Raw genomic sequence first — 19,681 nt, 5'->3', positions numbered from 1 at the left:
AATAACCGGTTGCAATTACATCGACAAGTTAAATTAACAAATGCTACGATTTTCGAAGGATCCCCTCGATTTCTCTGGGATGCCATCATAATATCCTGGTTTCCAACAAAAATAGAATCATCAAAATCGGATCATAAACGACGAAGTTATCCGTGAGCACACATAAAATAAATATACGATTGAATTGAGAAATCTCCGCCTTTTTTGAAATCAAGAGTACCCTAAACCGAAGAGCATATAAGAAGGGAATAATGAAAGTGGACGAAGCGAAAGAAGTTTGTAAGGATCGTAGCAAGTGAAAATAAGTGGTCTCTGCCTACCCCTACGGGAAAAAGGGGTGATTATGTCATCATTACAGCCTATACAGTCCACTGCTGGACATAGGCCTCCACAAGTTTACACCAAAAATAACGTGAACTCATGTGTTTTGCCCATAGTCACCACGCTGGGCAGGCGGGTTGGTGACCGCAGTATTGGCTTGATTATGTAGTATAGTTATAAAAGAAACAAATACAGAAGCAGCGTGCTTGCACTCACGTGCTTGTAGTGGTCGTCCAGCTGCGCGCGCGCCAGCAGCCAGGAGGGGAAGCCCACGAAGGTGCGGATGGCGCGCAGCTTGCTCAGTTATAAAAGAAACAAATACAGAAGCAGCGTGCTTGCACTCACGTGCTTGTAGTGGTCGTCCAGCTGCGCGCGCGCCAGCAGCCAGGAGGGGAAGCCCACGAAGGTGCGGATGGCGCGCAGCTTGCTCAGTTATAAAAGAAACAAATACAGAAGCAGCGTGCTTGCACTCACGTGCTTGTAGTGGTCGTCCAGCTGCGCGCGCGCCAGCAGCCAGGAGGGGAAGCCCACGAAGGTGCGGATGGCGCGCAGCTTGCTCAGTTATAAAAGAAACAAATACAGAAGCAGCGTGCTTGCACTCACGTGCTTGTAGTGGTCGTCCAGCTGCGCGCGCGCCAGCAGCCAGGAGGGGAAGCCCACGAAGGTGCGGATGGCGCGCAGCTTGCTCAGTTATAAAAGAAACAAATACAGAAGCAGCGTGCTTGCACTCACGTGCTTGTAGTGGTCGTCCAGCTGCGCGCGCGCCAGCAGCCAGGAGGGGAAGCCCACGAAGGTGCGGATGGCGCGCAGCTTGCTCAGTTATAAAAGAAACAAATACAGAAGCAGCGTGCTTGCACTCACGTGCTTGTAGTGGTCGTCCAGCTGCGCGCGCGCCAGCAGCCAGGAGGGGAAGCCCACGAAGGTGCGGATGGCGCGCAGCTTGCTCAGTTATAAAAGAAACAAATACAGAAGCAGCGTGCTTGCACTCACGTGCTTGTAGTGGTCGTCCAGCTGCGCGCGCGCCAGCAGCCAGGAGGGGAAGCCCACGAAGGTGCGGATGGCGCGCAGCTTGCTCAGTTATAAAAGAAACAAATACAGAAGCAGCGTGCTTGCACTCACGTGCTTGTAGTGGTCGTCCAGCTGCGCGCGCGCCAGCAGCCAGGAGGGGAAGCCCACGAAGGTGCGGATGGCGCGCAGCTTGCTCAGTTATAAAAGAAACAAATACAGAAGCAGCGTGCTTGCACTCACGTGCTTGTAGTGGTCGTCCAGCTGCGCGCGCGCCAGCAGCCAGGAGGGGAAGCCCACGAAGGTGCGGATGGCGCGCAGCTTGCTCAGTTATAAAAGAAACAAATACAGAAGCAGCGTGCTTGCACTCACGTGCTTGTAGTGGTCGTCCAGCTGCGCGCGCGCCAGCAGCCAGGAGGGGAAGCCCACGAAGGTGCGGATGGCGCGCAGCTTGCTCAGTTATAAAAGAAACAAATACAGAAGCAGCGTGCTTGCACTCACGTGCTTGTAGTGGTCGTCCAGCTGCGCGCGCGCCAGCAGCCAGGAGGGGAAGCCCACGAAGGTGCGGATGGCGCGCAGCTTGCTCAGTTATAAAAGAAACAAATACAGAAGCAGCGTGCTTGCACTCACGTGCTTGTAGTGGTCGTCCAGCTGCGCGCGCGCCAGCAGCCAGGAGGGGAAGCCCACGAAGGTGCGGATGGCGCGCAGCTTGCTCAGTTATAAAAGAAACAAATACAGAAGCAGCGTGCTTGCACTCACGTGCTTGTAGTGGTCGTCCAGCTGCGCGCGCGCCAGCAGCCAGGAGGGGAAGCCCACGAAGGTGCGGATGGCGCGCAGCTTGCTCAGTTATAAAAGAAACAAATACAGAAGCAGCGTGCTTGCACTCACGTGCTTGTAGTGGTCGTCCAGCTGCGCGCGCGCCAGCAGCCAGGAGGGGAAGCCCACGAAGGTGCGGATGGCGCGCAGCTTGCTCAGTTATAAAAGAAACAAATACAGAAGCAGCGTGCTTGCACTCACGTGCTTGTAGTGGTCGTCCAGCTGCGCGCGCGCCAGCAGCCAGGAGGGGAAGCCCACGAAGGTGCGGATGGCGCGCAGCTTGCTCAGTTATAAAAGAAACAAATACAGAAGCAGCGTGCTTGCACTCACGTGCTTGTAGTGGTCGTCCAGCTGCGCGCGCGCCAGCAGCCAGGAGGGGAAGCCCACGAAGGTGCGGATGGCGCGCAGCTTGCTCAGTTATAAAAGAAACAAATACAGAAGCAGCGTGCTTGCACTCACGTGCTTGTAGTGGTCGTCCAGCTGCGCGCGCGCCAGCAGCCAGGAGGGGAAGCCCACGAAGGTGCGGATGGCGCGCAGCTTGCTCAGTTATAAAAGAAACAAATACAGAAGCAGCGTGCTTGCACTCACGTGCTTGTAGTGGTCGTCCAGCTGCGCGCGCGCCAGCAGCCAGGAGGGGAAGCCCACGAAGGTGCGGATGGCGCGCAGCTTGCTCAGTTATAAAAGAAACAAATACAGAAGCAGCGTGCTTGCACTCACGTGCTTGTAGTGGTCGTCCAGCTGCGCGCGCGCCAGCAGCCAGGAGGGGAAGCCCACGAAGGTGCGGATGGCGCGCAGCTTGCTCAGTTATAAAAGAAACAAATACAGAAGCAGCGTGCTTGCACTCACGTGCTTGTAGTGGTCGTCCAGCTGCGCGCGCGCCAGCAGCCAGGAGGGGAAGCCCACGAAGGTGCGGATGGCGCGCAGCTTGCTCAGTTATAAAAGAAACAAATACAGAAGCAGCGTGCTTGCACTCACGTGCTTGTAGTGGTCGTCCAGCTGCGCGCGCGCCAGCAGCCAGGAGGGGAAGCCCACGAAGGTGCGGATGGCGCGCAGCTTGCTCAGTTATAAAAGAAACAAATACAGAAGCAGCGTGCTTGCACTCACGTGCTTGTAGTGGTCGTCCAGCTGCGCGCGCGCCAGCAGCCAGGAGGGGAAGCCCACGAAGGTGCGGATGGCGCGCAGCTTGCTCAGTTATAAAAGAAACAAATACAGAAGCAGCGTGCTTGCACTCACGTGCTTGTAGTGGTCGTCCAGCTGCGCGCGCGCCAGCAGCCAGGAGGGGAAGCCCACGAAGGTGCGGATGGCGCGCAGCTTGCTCAGTTATAAAAGAAACAAATACAGAAGCAGCGTGCTTGCACTCACGTGCTTGTAGTGGTCGTCCAGCTGCGCGCGCGCCAGCAGCCAGGAGGGGAAGCCCACGAAGGTGCGGATGGCGCGCAGCTTGCTCAGCGTGGTGGCGCGCGTGGCGTCGTCCATCCACTGCAGCTGGGCGGCGGCCTGGGCGAACGCCTCGCGCACGTCTTCGATCATTTCGATCGCCTGGGAGACAGTATAATAAATGATGAGTCGGTGACGAGTTCCATAATATAGTGTATTCTGGCTTATGTTCTGCAACAAATGTTATGTACGTAAATTTTGGTAAAATCACCCATACACGTCCCAGCCGAATCAGGATATACGAATAAAAAGCAGCAATGATTCATTATTTTAAATTACCTTCTGTCTTGAAGTCTGATCGAAATGCTTCTTCACGTATAGATAACTGAGAGCAACTCCGAAGTTAGCGTTGACGTTAGAGGTGCAACTCTTCCAACGAGGAGTCGTCTGCTGAAGACCGAAGACCGCTTTGGAGAATTCGAAACCGAGATCCCTAAAGGCACTCTTCGTCATTGGCGCCACTGTTGAGAACACGCTCCACCAAAGAAACTTCTCTGTAATGTTATGTATACTTAATTAATACGTAAAATATTTGCAAACAGAATATTTCGAGGTGCTAATATTGCATGTATGTATAAAAAATATTCAAAATTAAATTGGGATTTCGATGGATGTATGGAAATTGGATAAATTCAAAATGGAATTTTGAATAATATTCAATTGATATAGAACTAATGAATGGTACAGTAAATTTATTTGGAAATTCAAAAGAGACTCATAATTTCAGAATCTTACCGATGACCAAAGGATCCGCCTCAGCTAACACCACCGCCAGTTTTTGTAAGTAAGGCAGGTCCATGACGATCACACGATCGTGGTTCTGATCCAACACTACGCTCGTGTTGGCGAAGACCAGGTCAATGTATTTTTGCCAGTCGTGCTGAAGTAGAAGATAAATTATTTAAGAAAATCATAGCTAAATAATACAGGTCTCTTGTGGTGAGTAAAGTAGCCAGAGCTCCTGGGAAGGATCAAGGATAGAGCAACGCGATTGCGAAGCTTCTAGTGTTGTAGAAATTTATAGGCTACGGTAATTGCTCACCATCAGGTGACCCGGACGCTTGTTTGCTGACCTAGTCGTATAAAAAAGTAAGGGTCAACCGAGACAGGTTTTTCGTTCTCGGCCGAGACCGAGACCGCGACCGGGAATAAATTAAAATCTTGGCCGAGACCGAGAATAGAAAAAATTAAAAAAAAATTAAAATGCGCTATTTTTGCATATTGCGCGCTATTTTATACTAGCTGACACCGCAAACGTTGTTTCACCATATATGTTATTAACTTCCCTTAATCCCCCCCCTTATAACTTAGCTGTATGAAAAATAAATGTTTGCCGATTCTCAGACCATACTCTATATGTACACAAAATTTCATAAAAATCAGTCCAGCCATTTCAGAGGAGTATTGTAACTAACATTGTGACACGAGATATTTATTTATTTAAGATTTTTCACTGAATTTTTTGAACAATTACAATAAAATATAGCCTATGTCACTTCTGAATAGTGTATGTAGCTTTCTGTTAGTGAAAGAATTTTCGTGATCGGATCAGTATTTGTGAAAATTACCCTACGGCTGCCATCTGTAAAACCTGCCCCTCAAGACCGGAAGCGTAAGTTCCCCGGATTTTCGAGCTTGCACCGCGGACATTTAATAATACTTTTTACATTCACTTTGTTTGTAGGGGGCCCATATACAAACAAACAAAGTTAGAAACTTTACCTCTTTATATATGTCTTTACCTATGAAATTGTCGTTTTTGATAAAATAACACACTTTTTTTCAGTTTTCAACATCTGCAGTAATGCTCATACCGTTTGGTAAGAAGCTGTAATGAATAAAATCACTCCGGCACTAGATCACCAAACAGTTACTATCACTTGCTTAGGGGTCATTTTTCGTTTAGGGCATTGTTTCGGTACTGAACCAGGATTCTAACCAACTAGCTGAGCGCTTGCGATTGTCGAATAGCATCCATTTTTCGAACTTCTTTACCTTGCCAATTTGACGCAAATGGACCAATATTGTTTTAGTGCTAACTTCGAAAGCTGCAGCTAATTCAGCTGTAGTTTGAGAATCATCAGCCTCCGCAATCGCCTTTAATTCGTCATTGTCGACCAACATTTTGTGCGACCACGTGGTTCATTTGTTAGGGCAAAATTTCCGGAACGAAAGCGAGCAACGGGTGGTACGCTCGTTAGTAGCGTTTGCACCGTAAACGTTGTTGATGTTGCAGCTGCTTCTGTCGCTTTGCTACTGCGACGGAACTCATACTCCATAATTACTCGAATTTTTAACATATCCATGATGACGATGCAAGCAGAACGTTAATCATTTTTAAAATAAAAATAACTTGAAATTCGAGTTATTAGCGATTTTTTTTAGTTTCGAAATAGCCAGTACGACAAAACGGCAATTTCATAGGTAAAGACCCTAATATTAGTATAGTTTTAAGAAAAAAGTGTCACTTCACGTCGTATAATTAAGCAGCTCTGCTAAAGAGCTGTTCACTCGCTACACTAGTAGGCGGTGCTGATAAAAACTTTTTTTGCTGCAGGCCTAAGTACTTGATATGGTGACGAGTACCAATACTTAAATATATTTGTATTTCTTTGCAGTCTTGGCTCTCTAAGAAAGCTATCAAGCGCTAATTCTATCACAGTACTTGAACTGCTTTCGTCACTGGTCATTGGGTCATCTATGAAATCATAAGCTGTCCACAAGTTGGATTTATCTGTTCTAGCTATGTTTGACCAATCACAATTGATAGCTTTCTCACGCACTGACAGACACTAAGTGACGAATGTGGACGCGCGCGGTAGATTTGAATCCCATTATCCTATTATTCCCATTATCCTATTATAGTTATATAATTATATATGTTTACATATATTATTTTAAAGTACACCTCTGTGCCGCTTTATTCTTATTCATGTCCTTTTTCTAAAGGTTGTCTGGAAGAGATTCGCTCTTTAGCGATAAGACCGCCTTTTGTACATTCCTTTTTGTTATTATTATTATTTCTCGCTTGTTTCTTTTTCTTTTATGTTATTTGTATTGTTTTTGGTTGTACAATTAAGTATATTTGTATTGTATTTGTACTGTATCCTATACCGTACGTACTCAAAACGGTCTCGGTTATGGCCGAGAAGCTCACTGATTTTTCGCCGAAAGTTGAGACTCTCGGTACAATTTGTAGTCGAGAATGTCGAGACCGAGATCTCGTCGACTCTTACAAAAAAGTAATGTTTCCTAGTGCTCTAATCCTAATAATACTAAGGCTACCAGGCCAACTAGTGTTCTAATCCTAATAATACTAAGGCTACCAGGCCAACAGGCCGTACCTCGAGCCAGTGCGGCGCGCCGGAGCCGCGCGCCAGCTGCGCGACGCTCAGCTCGTGGAACAGGTGCGTGCCGCTGCGCCGCACCTCCGTCGGCGTCATGGCCTGCGAACCACCGCCATTGTGTCTTTGTACCTTAATACTATAACTTTGACACACGATTCAGCCCCTAACATCCCACTGCTGGGTCTGGGCTGTCTAGATGTAGACGGATCGGAACTTACTCCACCACGCTGCTCCATATATGATAACAACCGTCATCGAAAACTAAATCTACTCTCTGAGCCCCGAGGCATGAAGAGGAGACCCACAAGGACAGACATCCAAACCGGAAACAAGTATTTGTAATTTGTACCTTCCCGAGCAGGAATCGAACCCGCAAACTGCCGGTGTTTAGACGTAATAATAGGCAAAATATTCTTCAGTATACCACTTTGCAAGGGTTGAAGATGTTTGGATTTTTTTTAGTGACATAAAGGAAATTTCGTAATAATGTGATTTTCAAGTGTTGAATATAAATATTAAGTACCATTTTAGGCAAAAGTAAATTTAGAACGAAATTGCCAGAAGGAAACAAGTAGATCTAATTATAATATTAAACGAAAACTGTATTGCAATTAATTTTAAACATAAGCTGTAATTTTATCACTATGTCTTAAGGATGATACTACACCTAATAAGCTATAATCTGTATAATAAATGTATAATAAATAAGAACTTCTTTAAATAAATTCTATTTAGATATTCAGTGTTCGATAATGGATACAAAATAGACCTACCTCGACAATCAGGTCGAAATCAATAGCTAACGGTATGACATGCTCATTTATATCTTCATCTGGGTAAATTGTGTGGTAGTAAGGTCTATACTAAACTATATAGAAATGCTTACCATAGCCAATTTCTTGCTAATGTCAATGATATCATTTGCAAACTCCTCCGCGTCAGCTTCAGCATCAGCGATGTTGATCACGGACTTGATGTACTTGTGGTACTGTTCGAGTTCATGAGCGAACTGCTCCGGTTGACGGAGGTAGCGGTCAGAGAACCCAGGCGACACTTGCTCTATCTATACATAAATATTAAATTTACATGCATAATAGTTAAAACAAGACAATACACAAGACATAGGCATATTTTATCTTTAGCAGTATCTTTGGTTTTGTAGCACCTAAGACGCTGCTGCCCGTCTTCGGCCTGTATGTTTCAAAGCTAGCGATTAGATGGTTATCCCGCCATCGGTCGTCTTCTTAAGTTCCAAGGTGGTAGTGGAACCTTGTTACCGAGCAGCAGCGTCTTAGGTGCGACAAAGCCAGCCCTGCGGTCACCAACCCGCCTGCCCAGCGTGGTGACCATGGGAAACACACATGAGTTCACGCATTTTGGCGCGAACTTGTGGAGGCCTATGTTCAGCAGTGGACTGCAATAGGCTGGAATGATGATGATGATGATGATGGTATCTTTGGTGCCAATATCTCGTTCTCGTTATATCTACCTCCGAAGCACCATATACACTTATGTCGTTTTTAAACGACTGGAGTAGATTAGTTGCCACGGTTACGTTTTATAACGTTAAAAAGATACCAGTGATCAATAATTCTAGTTTGTTGGATGCGAATACAAGTAAATCCTATTCTGGAATAGCTGCTAAAATGTTAAATTTAATTGAAGATCCGCCCAAAAGTTTGGATTTGAAAGCAAAAATTGAAGCCAATCTTTGTATACTGTGTCTTAATTAGATACCAAACGTCAAATAATGTTCAACTTTTGGTTTCAGGAGGGAACAAATAATTAGTTTCTACTGTTAAACTTAGACTTGATAAAATTAAAATCTTATATATAAAATTCTCGTGTCACAATGTTAGTTACCATACTCCTCCGAAACGGTTGGATCGATTTTTATGACATTTTGTCTGTATATTAGGTATGTCTGAGAATCGGCCAACATCTATTTTTCATACCCCTAAGTTATAAGGGAGGGGGGATAAAGGGGGTGAATGACATGTATGGCAAAACAACGTTTGGGGGGTCAGCTAGTTATATATAAACATATCCGTTTAAAATGCATGTATGCAAAATTAAATACATGTTTCTCCACCAGAAAAATAATGATTTTTTGAAATTAACAGCATTATATGATCACACTAACAATATTATGTGTCATTAAGTTGTTCAACTTTACTATTTTAACTCGTGACTTCCTTGTAGCGATTATCATTTAAATAAGTAAACCACGAGCCAAGCCACATCTCCGCATGATTTCACTGATAACAATCTTATAATGATTCAGACATAATTAAAGAAGGCAAAGTCATCGTACTAAATAAAGAGGACATTTTTATTCTTTTTTATTTCGATGCATCATAATTTCAAAAACATTGTTTGTTGATTAGGTGATGACTCTTAAAATTCATTCGTCATAGTATTTTTTTTTGCCTTAAATTCAGCCTACTGCATTCCTTGACGCTTATTATCTGTAAAATTGTCTTATGTCATAACTAAATATTTTGTAGGGATGAAGTTATAATGTCGATGGCTAACTAACTCATACATAGCCTGTAATTATTTCACAAATTGTAGCCATACAGATTATTGTTAGTGAACCCCAATGATATCAGAAGATGACACAAAGCTTTTTTTACATTATTAGGTTAACAAACAAGCGTACGGCTCACCCGATGGTAAGCGATTACCGTATTTTACGGACGTTTGCAACAACAGAAGCATCGCAAGCGCGTTGCAGACCCTATCTCCAATCCCCCCCAGGAGCTCTGATCACCTTATTCACTAACAGGAACACAACACAGCTTGAAAGCAGTATCATTTAGATCACCTTACGTACCAACAGAACCACAACACAGCTTTTAAGCAATATTATTTAGCTGTGATCTTGTGTAAGGTCGAGGTACTACTCCAGTCGGGCTACTCCATATTTTGAGCAGGAGCTAGGTACGAAGTAGGTCTCAGTGATGGCCACATTTGATATCAGTCGTATCACGATGTATTTTATGGTACACAACTCACCACAACCCTGTTCCGGCTGGTGTTCCTCACATCTTCGCTCACTTGCACGCTGACCAGCACGCTCAAGCCGAGCATGCGGCGGCCGCGCCCCGCCACGTCCTCCCACGTGAGGTTTGCGGTCGGTTCCGTGGGCGGACGCTTCGGTAAGCCGAGACTCTCCAGAAGATTTTGTATTGGTTCAATGCCCTTTTCTTCTAATTTGTCTGAAGGTTTTTATGATTTTGGAAGAATACATATAACAGTTATAATTATATTTATAAATAATGCTTATTGCAAAAAGATGATCAAATATATTATTTTCTTCGTCAACTCTAACTTATAATTAACTTAATCGTTCATTTGTTTGTATGTTGACAGAATTCATTGACTAATATATACATTTTAGTCAAAAACTAATATTACTGCATTTAAGTAGGCTTCATAGCAGTTTTGAATCGTCACTTTACAAATTAAAATATACATACGAGTGTATTAAGTGAAGTTACCAACGATTCTGTTGAGAATAATTGGTAAGAGTTTCCGTAGTGGTAATTATTACGTAAAGAAATATAATTCTATAGAAATGTTCATATCTATATCATTTATAAAGTTTAATACACATAAAAAGTAAACTTTTTCAAATCTTACCAACGTCAATACAAGTACGGTACATGGCCTTCGCCTTCAGGACACTCTCGGGGAGTCCCTCATTGTTGCTATCTTCAAGCAACTCCCTGAGGTCACTCACGAGGCGTTCTCGTAAGATCGCTAGCTGGTCCCAGGAGGTCGCCCATTCGGGGACAGGATTCTTCTCTATCCAACCACCGCAGGCATATTCGTAGAAATCTTCGCACGGGTCAACACTCTTGTTCATTGCGGCCAGGACTCTTGAAGCTGCACAAAGAAATGGTAAAGTATTGTTAAGTATTTGCTGAGATGTGTTTGTGTAAAAAATATTTTGAGCATTAAATTAAGCTTGCAAGGAGGCTCGATTTCTTTTTTTAATTTTTTTTTACTGCATTGCTTTATTTTTTAACATCTTCAATAATATAAAAAAAGCAAATATTTTGCTAAAGCAAGGTCTAAAGGCAGTTTCGAATTACTTTAAAAATTATGATAATTAAAGATTTTGTTAAATTAATTATTGCTTAGCTCATAATACCACCGATTTAGAATGTAGATGTATTGAATTTCGATAGTATCTTTTAAAACTCGCCTCTTTAAAAGACTATAAAAGCTTAAAAAGCCTCTTAAAACTCATTAAATCCCAACATATAACATACAATCATTTAATATCGTTACATATACAATAATTGTAATAATAAAATAATAATGGAAATCCATACACTACATACACAAGTTTAATTAATCGGTTTAACATATTCATAACACGCGACAAATAAAATTAAATAAATGAATATAAATAAAAAAAAGTAATTTTAAAATGTTTACAATAACATCAATGAGTGCCAGCTCATTTAGGAAATATGTTAACCGCGGCGTCAGAGGATCACGAAGAAATAATTTCGATTGCATCAGATTCACGTGTGTATCGAACTGCGTATTGTTATTAATAAATATAATATGAAATAAATAGTACGCTTGAATTTAATAGATACACCTATGACGACGAAATGACGCAGTAAGACAGTTCGTCTAATTAGATCAACGCGTGGAATTAATTACGAGGATAATACGAAAAATAATATTTATGACGGCGCGTTGGCGCAGCGGTCACAGCACGGGTTGTTCCACTTGCGGTTTCGAGTTCGACGACAAACGATTATTTGGCCATATAAATATCTGTCGAGATCTGGGCGCTTACGCTTGTGTTTTGTGTGTGTATTCGAACCCAGGATACAGACGAAACTCCGATTGGACGTCGTTTTTGTTGAATATGAAGCGATTTATTTATTTAATGTATTTAAGTTATGTCTGTCCAGAGCATGCCCTTATGTATTATTATCTGTAATTGATGTCGGTGAACTATGGTGCATTTAGCATATTAACGTTAGAGAACAGCAGCGTTCGTTTTAAATATTAGTATTTATACAAATATTTGTTTCAGTTTGGTTGTGACGTAGAGCTGTTGTTTCTGGCTGATATGACACAGACCTGAATAACGGATTGAACACCAACCCTTCTATTATATGGAGAAAGAGGCTTATGCTCAGCAGTGGGGTGTTACAGGCTGAATTACTTATTAAATCGATCAAAGAATCGGAATGAACAGTATATTAAAGTTAAAATACCAAAATATTGATCCATTTTTTTATTCAGAAGTTAATCCAATTATGTAATGTAGGTACTGTTTTTATAAATTATTTCTCAAAGTAAATTAGTGTACATCTTGATATGATCTCGGTTGTAAATTGAATACCTAAGTGAAATAAAAAATGTTCTGAATCAAATCGCGAATTTGAATACAATAAACGATAATGAAGAGATGCAGACATGTTATTTACATATCACGTTTGTAGAGTTCCGTTACGAATTCAACACTTAATTTAAAATTTATTTATACAAATGTAAGAGACAGACTTCGTCGAGTGTTCACTTAGAAGATTCCGCAATGCTTGAAGACAAAAGTCTTTGAGCAATGCGTCCTGCCTGTGTTAACATACGGAGCCGAGACGTGGACACTGACGAAGGGACTGGTCCACAAGTTTAAAGCTCAACGTGCAACGTGTTTGGGGTTTCTCTCAAAGATAGGATTAGAAATGAGACTATCCGCGAAAGAACGAAAGTAACCGACATAGCCCACAGAATTAGCAAGTTGAAGTGGCAGTAGGCAGTCATCTGTGTCGCAGGACCGATGGCCGTTGGAACAGACGGGTCCTGGAGAGGAGACCGTGTCTTGGCAAACGCAGTGTGGAACGTCCTCCGGCCCGTTGGACCGACGATCTACGTAAGTTTGCCGGTGTAGGCTTGATGAGGATTGCGGAAAACCGGAATTTCTGGCGCGAACTTGGGGAGGCCTATGTCCAGCAGTGGACTGTAATAGGCTGAGCTGATGAAGCATTTAGAACGAGTATGAAGCATGAGGCTGGTAGAGCAAGTTAAGCTGCCCGTCCTGGTTATTATCGTGATAGCGATCGTTACTCATAGTAGGCAATTTATATTCGCCAACCCGCAGTAGAGCAACATGGTGAATTAAGCTCTGATCCTTCACCTAAATGGTTAAAGAGGCCTGTGCCCAGCAGTGGGATATTACGGGCAGAAGCGATTATTTTATAATAAATTACATTTTATTCATTCATAGCTATTATTATACTGTTATAATAATTGTTTGTTAAAACAATTGTTAAACAACACGAGTTCAGAGGCACACGTGGATGTTTGAAATGCGCATAATGACATTTTGTTGACAGATTATATATAATTGATGCAATAATAAATATGCAAAATATTATTTAGAATTTTTAATCGTATATTCATTAACTGCTCCGTCTTTCAACTGCTTTAATTGTTCCAAACACGAGTGTCGTTCTAAAACTATTTGACCGGATTAACTTAACGATATTTTATATAAATTAAAATAAATAATAATTAATAAAAAATAATATTAATTAAAAATAATATTAATTAAAATAATTAATATTATTTTTTTATTCGATATTTTGGTGATAATATTGATTTTTTTAATAACCTTTAAAACAAACCTTATTTTGACAAAAGCTTTTACAAATAAAATCCATTGTATATACGAGGAGGTTCTCAATTCGATTGTATTTTTGTATGTATGTTTCCTCTGAATTTTTGACTGGATGGACCTATTTCGATATTTTTTTTAATACAAAGGTGTTTGTATGTCATGTGATCGTATTTAAATTTAATTGAGATCTGACTAATACTTTTCGAGCTATATCTAATAATGCGTATTTACTTGACTGCTTCATCGTCCACCTTCGTTGTATTATGCCGTGTAACTTTTCACTGGCTGTACCGGTTTTGATGATTATCAATTTTATCGAAAGTTAATACTTGTCTTGTTGTTTCATTTAAATTTGGTCGAGATCTGATGACTACCTTTTGAATAATTTTTGATAACCCGTATTTATTTGACTGTTGTTACGTTTCGTACGTTGTGTTAATGGTCCATGTAATTGAAGTCAGTTTTTAACCGACTTAAAAAAAAAGGAGGAGGTTACTCAATTCGACCGTATATAAATATATATACACATATTTATTTTAATGTGTGTTCGGGGATGACTTCGTCATTTATGAATCGATTTTGATAATTCTTTTTTTGTTGGAAAGGAGATATCCAAAGTATGGTACCATGATAAGGAAACTAGAATCTGTTGATGGAATCCCAGAGAAATCAAGGGAAACTCTCGAAAATCGTAGTGACGACAACTGCGTTTGTTAATTTTCTTCGTTTACTTACGTTGTATTACTTGTCGATGTAATTGAAGTTAGTTTTTTTTCGTTTGCAAGCAAATACAATTATATTTTTTCGTTTGCAAGCAAATACAATTATATTTTTTCGTTTGCAAGCAAACACAATTATACTCGTTTATACTTGTCTAATTTACAAATTTTGAACATGTACATATACACTGCAGACTATGGTTAAGACATGTTATTTCCTTAGACATCAACGCGACATAAGCTGTAACTTTCTTACGCCAGTATATTTCCGAACTATTTTTGATTTTAGATATATTTAAGTTTTTGTAAAAGCCATAAAATGCACATTAATTAATTTATATTTTTTGTACAGATAAATACAGTTTTTATATTTTTAATACTGTACATAAAAACCAATTTGAATTGTTCCAATTGTTAAACGTTAATTATTTTTTAATATGCTGACGTTTCATTTGAGATTGAAGATATTATGTTTAACAGTAACGTTTTTTTAAACATTTTTTTTTTCATTATAAATAGCTAAAAAATGTTACTTAATTAGTCGTTCCACAAATAGCTAATATGCTGCAGACCGTGGGTGGTACATTGTTGAGTTTTTGGCGTGTTACTAATATGCATATTCAATAACGTGTGTTTTGTTAAATTGGTTTGAATCTTATCGTAACAAAAGAGTCTAACTTGGGTTATCAAGCACCTTTAAACAGGATGATGAGATACCACAGCATTATTTAAAAAAATCTGGACATAGTTTTTTTTTTGAACGACGAAAACTTTAAATTTAAAATAATGATTAAATTGTATTTATCAGCAAAGTGATCAGTTTTTAGTATTGTTACAAATTATTTATCTTTGATTCTTTGATTTCATTTGTTTTAATCTTTTGTTGTAGTTAATTTAATTGTATAACATTATCTTAAGTTCTTGCCAAGTGTATGTTATTTGCGTATGTTATTAGTGTATGTTAGTCAAGTTTAATGTAGTTATCACCTATAAAGTTACACTTGACTCTACTGTTATTGTATATGTACTTGAAGTATGGAGTACTTTGTTGGTGTTCTATAAATAAATAAATAAATAATAATAATAACAGAGATACATCATAAAAAATACCAGATTCCAATAAAGAGCGGAATCCCATCAGTCTTTAGAAAAAGGTTTGGAGCTTAATCTAATACGTTCCTCGATTCTTCGCCAAGTGTAATGACACACAAGGACGCGGTAAACGCCTCACACTCAACGAGGATTTACTCGAATATCGGGGTTCCAGAAACACACAATACCAAAGCAGAAACTCCCCGACCACGACGAACACAGCCAATACAAATATTTGTCGTGAGCAGGATCGAACCCGCGACTGCCAGCTCAACTATCAGTGCCGTGACCGCTGCGCCAACGCGTCACCTATATACCTATTTTCTACTTATGTATTTTGTTCTTGTTTTACTATTATGTATATAATTATACCTACTAAGGTGAAAGTTGTGAGTAAAAGTTAATATTAGTAAAATAGTCATATATTTTTAAACGAGTTTGAATATTTAAAGAAAGCAAAGGCAAAATCCGGAAGAATTTATGGTGATTGTAGAATCTCAGAAAGTATTTTTATATTTTTACTTGTTTTTAGAGTTCTTTGATCAATAACTATTAATATTAAAATTCACAGCTAAATAATACTGTTTTCAAGCAGTTGTGTTCCTGTGATGAATAACGTGACCGGAGTTGCAATGGAGTATTGGGGGTAGGGTCGATAATGCGCTTACGATGCTACTGGTGTTGCAGACGTCTATAACCGAAGGTAACCGCTTACCATCAGGTAACCCGTACGCTTGTTTTTCGACCTAGTTGTATAAAAAATAAGTTCAATCTAATTTTTCTTAGTAATTAATCTTCTTAGAAACGATGCATTCAATTTATTCATTACGATATAATATTTAATAGCGGTACTACATTTTACGGTAATTAAAAACTCATTTCGGTCGATCAATAAATCGACAAATGAATCAAAATTTATTTATTCAAGTAGGTAGGGTAATTTATTACTTGAAATACACTGAATTTTTATTGAATCTGAATCGCCATTTAACCTTTATTTTAATTAATTAATAATTAATGTTCGCTTTTGTATTGGCCATACAGGTGTTTGCCGTGGTCTGGGTGTTTGTGCAGTCCTTGTGGGGCTCCCCACCGTGCCTCGGAGAGCACGTTAAGTCGTCGGTCCCGGTTGTTATCATCTACGCCTGATAGCGATCGTTACTCATAGTAGGGAATATATCCGCCAACCTGCATTGGAGCAGCGTGGTGGATTAAGCTCTGATCCTTCTCCTACATGGCGAAAGAGGCCTATGCCCAGTAGTGGGATATTACAGGCTGAAGCGTAATGTTCGCTTATGTGAAGGTATCACCGATTTAGGATGTAGATTCTACAGAGAAAAATCAGCAAGAAAATAACACATTTTTTTTGAAATTAGAACTGCAATGACAGGAACTTTCAGAAGTCTACTTAAGTCTGCCATGTGATTTTACGTAAGGATTAATTCTCGTACTAATTTAATTGAGTGTATACATTTTTCTCAAATATTAATTTTATAACCGAACCCATGTCATTAGTCCGACACGAACTTATTTGTTTACTTAATTTTAAATACTACGACAGATCGCGTCGACTCCATAACGGTAATTTACACTTTTATGCACAGCTAATGCGACATTTGCAATTAAAATTATGTTAAACAAATCATCGTAAAACATTATGAGAATATTATTTGGCCACTGACCTAATATATTGATTTTTATTATATATTTTTAGATATTATGGGTTTGGTTAAGAAAGAAAGTTGTTGACTATATTTAAACATCGTATAATCTGTCTGTCTTTAATACGAAATATTACTTTTACTTTTGTGTATAATTAAGGTTTATTTTTGGCTTTTTTTCTAAGTGATACCCGTGCGAACCTGGAGCGAATCGCTAGTAAATTGATTTTGATTCCAGAATTGCTTTTGAATGTGTTTAAAAAATATTTGTAATAAGAAAGGCAGTAATTATAGTTTGCAATATTTTTGTTTAATTTTTAATTAACTGGGTACAATCGGCGAATAAAATAAGGTTAAGTAATGCGTGGATTGATATGTTATATGCGTTAATAAGTAAGATCCCATATCTTCATAGATCTGAAGGTCTCTGGGAACGTGTGCGGTGTGAGATTTGAAGCCAATCTACAGTATCGCGATAAAATATTACACAATACAAAAATAAATTTAATAATAATGTAATGTAATTAATAAAAAAAAAAATATTTCCATGTTGTACATGACATCTGCTTGTAATTATTTTATATTTTGATGACATCTCTAGTGAATAAAATATCTAATAATTATTATTTTGAAGTAATAAAATCATACTGACTATAATAAGTACATTAAATAATAATTACTGTTAAAATGACCCGTTAAAACCGAAATAGCCATTTATCAGATCAACAAATTTGCGAAATAAATCAAGTAGGAAAACTCACCAGTTTCTACGCATAAATCACTATGGCAGATCTCTTGGTCTTCATCTTCATAAATTGTCGGTAAACCCAATACGACATTAAAAACTAAACTCAGGCAGAGAGCCAGAAATAATTTTGAAGGCTCCATTTGAAGGACAAGCGTTCGTATCGACAAGTTGGGGTCGACTGTGACATACCTGTGTTGACGCAGACCTCGCTCAGGCAGGGTCGGGGGCTCTTGTAATCTGTGATCACCAAGACGCTGGTGTAGACACCGAGAGCGACCAGAGACAGCCCTAGCGCGATGATTATAACCGACGAACAGCGCAGTGTCCGCTCTCTGAAATGAAGTCGATATAAAAATGACTAATAATCATATATGTTATAAAATTATTTACCGAGAATTCGAGCTGCGTTAAATTAAAACTAATTCTATAATTTGCTGGCATTCTAGAGCAACCTCAAAGAGCCAATTCGTTCAATTTTAACTGATTTAAAAAAGGAAGATGTTCTCAATTCAAATGAATTTTTTATTGTTTTTTTTTTATCTGTGTTACCTCATAACTTTTTACTGGGTCTTTTTTAATGTCGACCATTTCGATGATCCTTTTTTGTTCGAAAGCTAGTGCTTGTCATAGGATCCTATTTAAATTTGATCGTGACCTGACGAGAACTTTTTGAGCTATCTCTATTAATACGTATTTTGACTATATTTTTATCTACTCGTATCTGCTGTATTACGGGCCGATATGATTAAAAGCTTTTTTTTTTTTTTCGTTTAAAGCAAACACAAATATTAGCCTACTCTTTGCGTAAAAATGCTACATAATATACTTCTAGCGCTTAGACTAATATTCAAAATATAAAAATAAGCTCTGTAGCTCTAAAAGTATAGTTAGATAATATTGATAGCAAAATTAAATGTAGCTCGCTTCAGCCTGTAATATCTCACTGCTGGGCATAGGCTTCTTTCCCCGTGTAGGAGAAGGATCAGAGCTTTATCCACCAAGCTACTCCAATGTGGGTTGGCGGGTATATTCCCTACTATAAGTAACGATCGCTAACAGGTGTACTTGATAATTGATAACAAACGGGACCGACGGCTTAACGTGCTCTCTGACGCACGGTTAGGAGGCCCACCCACAAAGACTGTACAAACATCCAGACCACGGCAAACACCTGCATGGCCAATACAAATGTTTGTAATGTGCGGGATCGAACCCGCAATAGCCACATACCAGTGCTGTGACAATCACGCCGACGCGTCGTCATTATTTTAATAAAACCAAAAAAAATGTTTTTAATATCTACGACTGACCCATTAGCGAATTTGATAATTATCTAGGTCATTGGCATCGAGGTCAATCATCACCCCCAACTTTCTCAAGTAAGTTCTTTCTTAAGTAAGTGAATCCCAATAAAACTTATAAATATGTAGGTCTAACACTCGTATGGGACTTAAATCGCAGGCTTTTTGGCAGTTATCTTCGTTAAAAAGTGACGACCGTATGTGTATGATAAACACATTTATTTAAAAGGTTTTGTAAACAGTTCGATTTGACTTCTTCCATACATTCGACTTACTGCAAATCGTCGGCAAACAAGCGTACGGCTCACCTGATGGTAAGCAATTACCGTAGCTCATAGACGCCTGCGACACCAGAGTGCCTAGTGCGAGTTTTGTTTAATCCGTCTCGCAACAATGGGCGTAAACTTTAACTTCATTTTGTATGGGAAATTCGGGATTTCAACCTAGTTCTCGCGTTTACCGCTAGATGACTCTGTGTCGATTGTATCGTATACTATTCTTTATCGTTTAGGCTGCACTATTTAAATTCACATACAAAATAATCTTCACGTATAAACGCGTTTCTGTCATGTTTCTATGAAT

The 19,681-nt window shown here is 39.7% G+C and overlaps 1 protein-coding gene across 1 annotated transcript in view; it reads right to left on the bottom strand.

Moving 5' to 3' along the window:
• Window positions 1-18,352, bottom strand: part of LOC123670461 (neprilysin-4-like) — a 47,036-nt gene extending 28,684 nt beyond the window's left edge. Inside the window, exons 1-9 of the mRNA XM_045603954.1 lie at window positions 18,348-18,352; window positions 17,988-18,130; window positions 10,572-10,817; window positions 9,945-10,147; window positions 7,813-7,989; window positions 6,924-7,025; window positions 4,315-4,459; window positions 3,859-4,073; window positions 3,505-3,681 (exon numbers count right to left, since the gene is read on the bottom strand). Of these exons, the coding sequence (XP_045459910.1) occupies window positions 3,505-3,681; window positions 3,859-4,073; window positions 4,315-4,459; window positions 6,924-7,025; window positions 7,813-7,989; window positions 9,945-10,147; window positions 10,572-10,817; window positions 17,988-18,130; window positions 18,348-18,352 (1,413 nt within the window). The remainder of the gene's footprint in view (window positions 1-3,504; window positions 3,682-3,858; window positions 4,074-4,314; window positions 4,460-6,923; window positions 7,026-7,812; window positions 7,990-9,944; window positions 10,148-10,571; window positions 10,818-17,987; window positions 18,131-18,347) is intronic.
• Window positions 18,353-19,681: the final 1,329 nt, after the last annotated feature.

The sequence above is a fragment of the Melitaea cinxia genome, chromosome 4 (genome assembly GCF_905220565.1).
Source record: "Melitaea cinxia chromosome 4, ilMelCinx1.1, whole genome shotgun sequence".
Taxonomy (NCBI): Eukaryota; Metazoa; Arthropoda; class Insecta; order Lepidoptera; family Nymphalidae; genus Melitaea; species Melitaea cinxia.
Note: the sequence above shows the minus strand (reverse complement) of the source record. Positions and strands in the feature narration are given on the sequence as shown.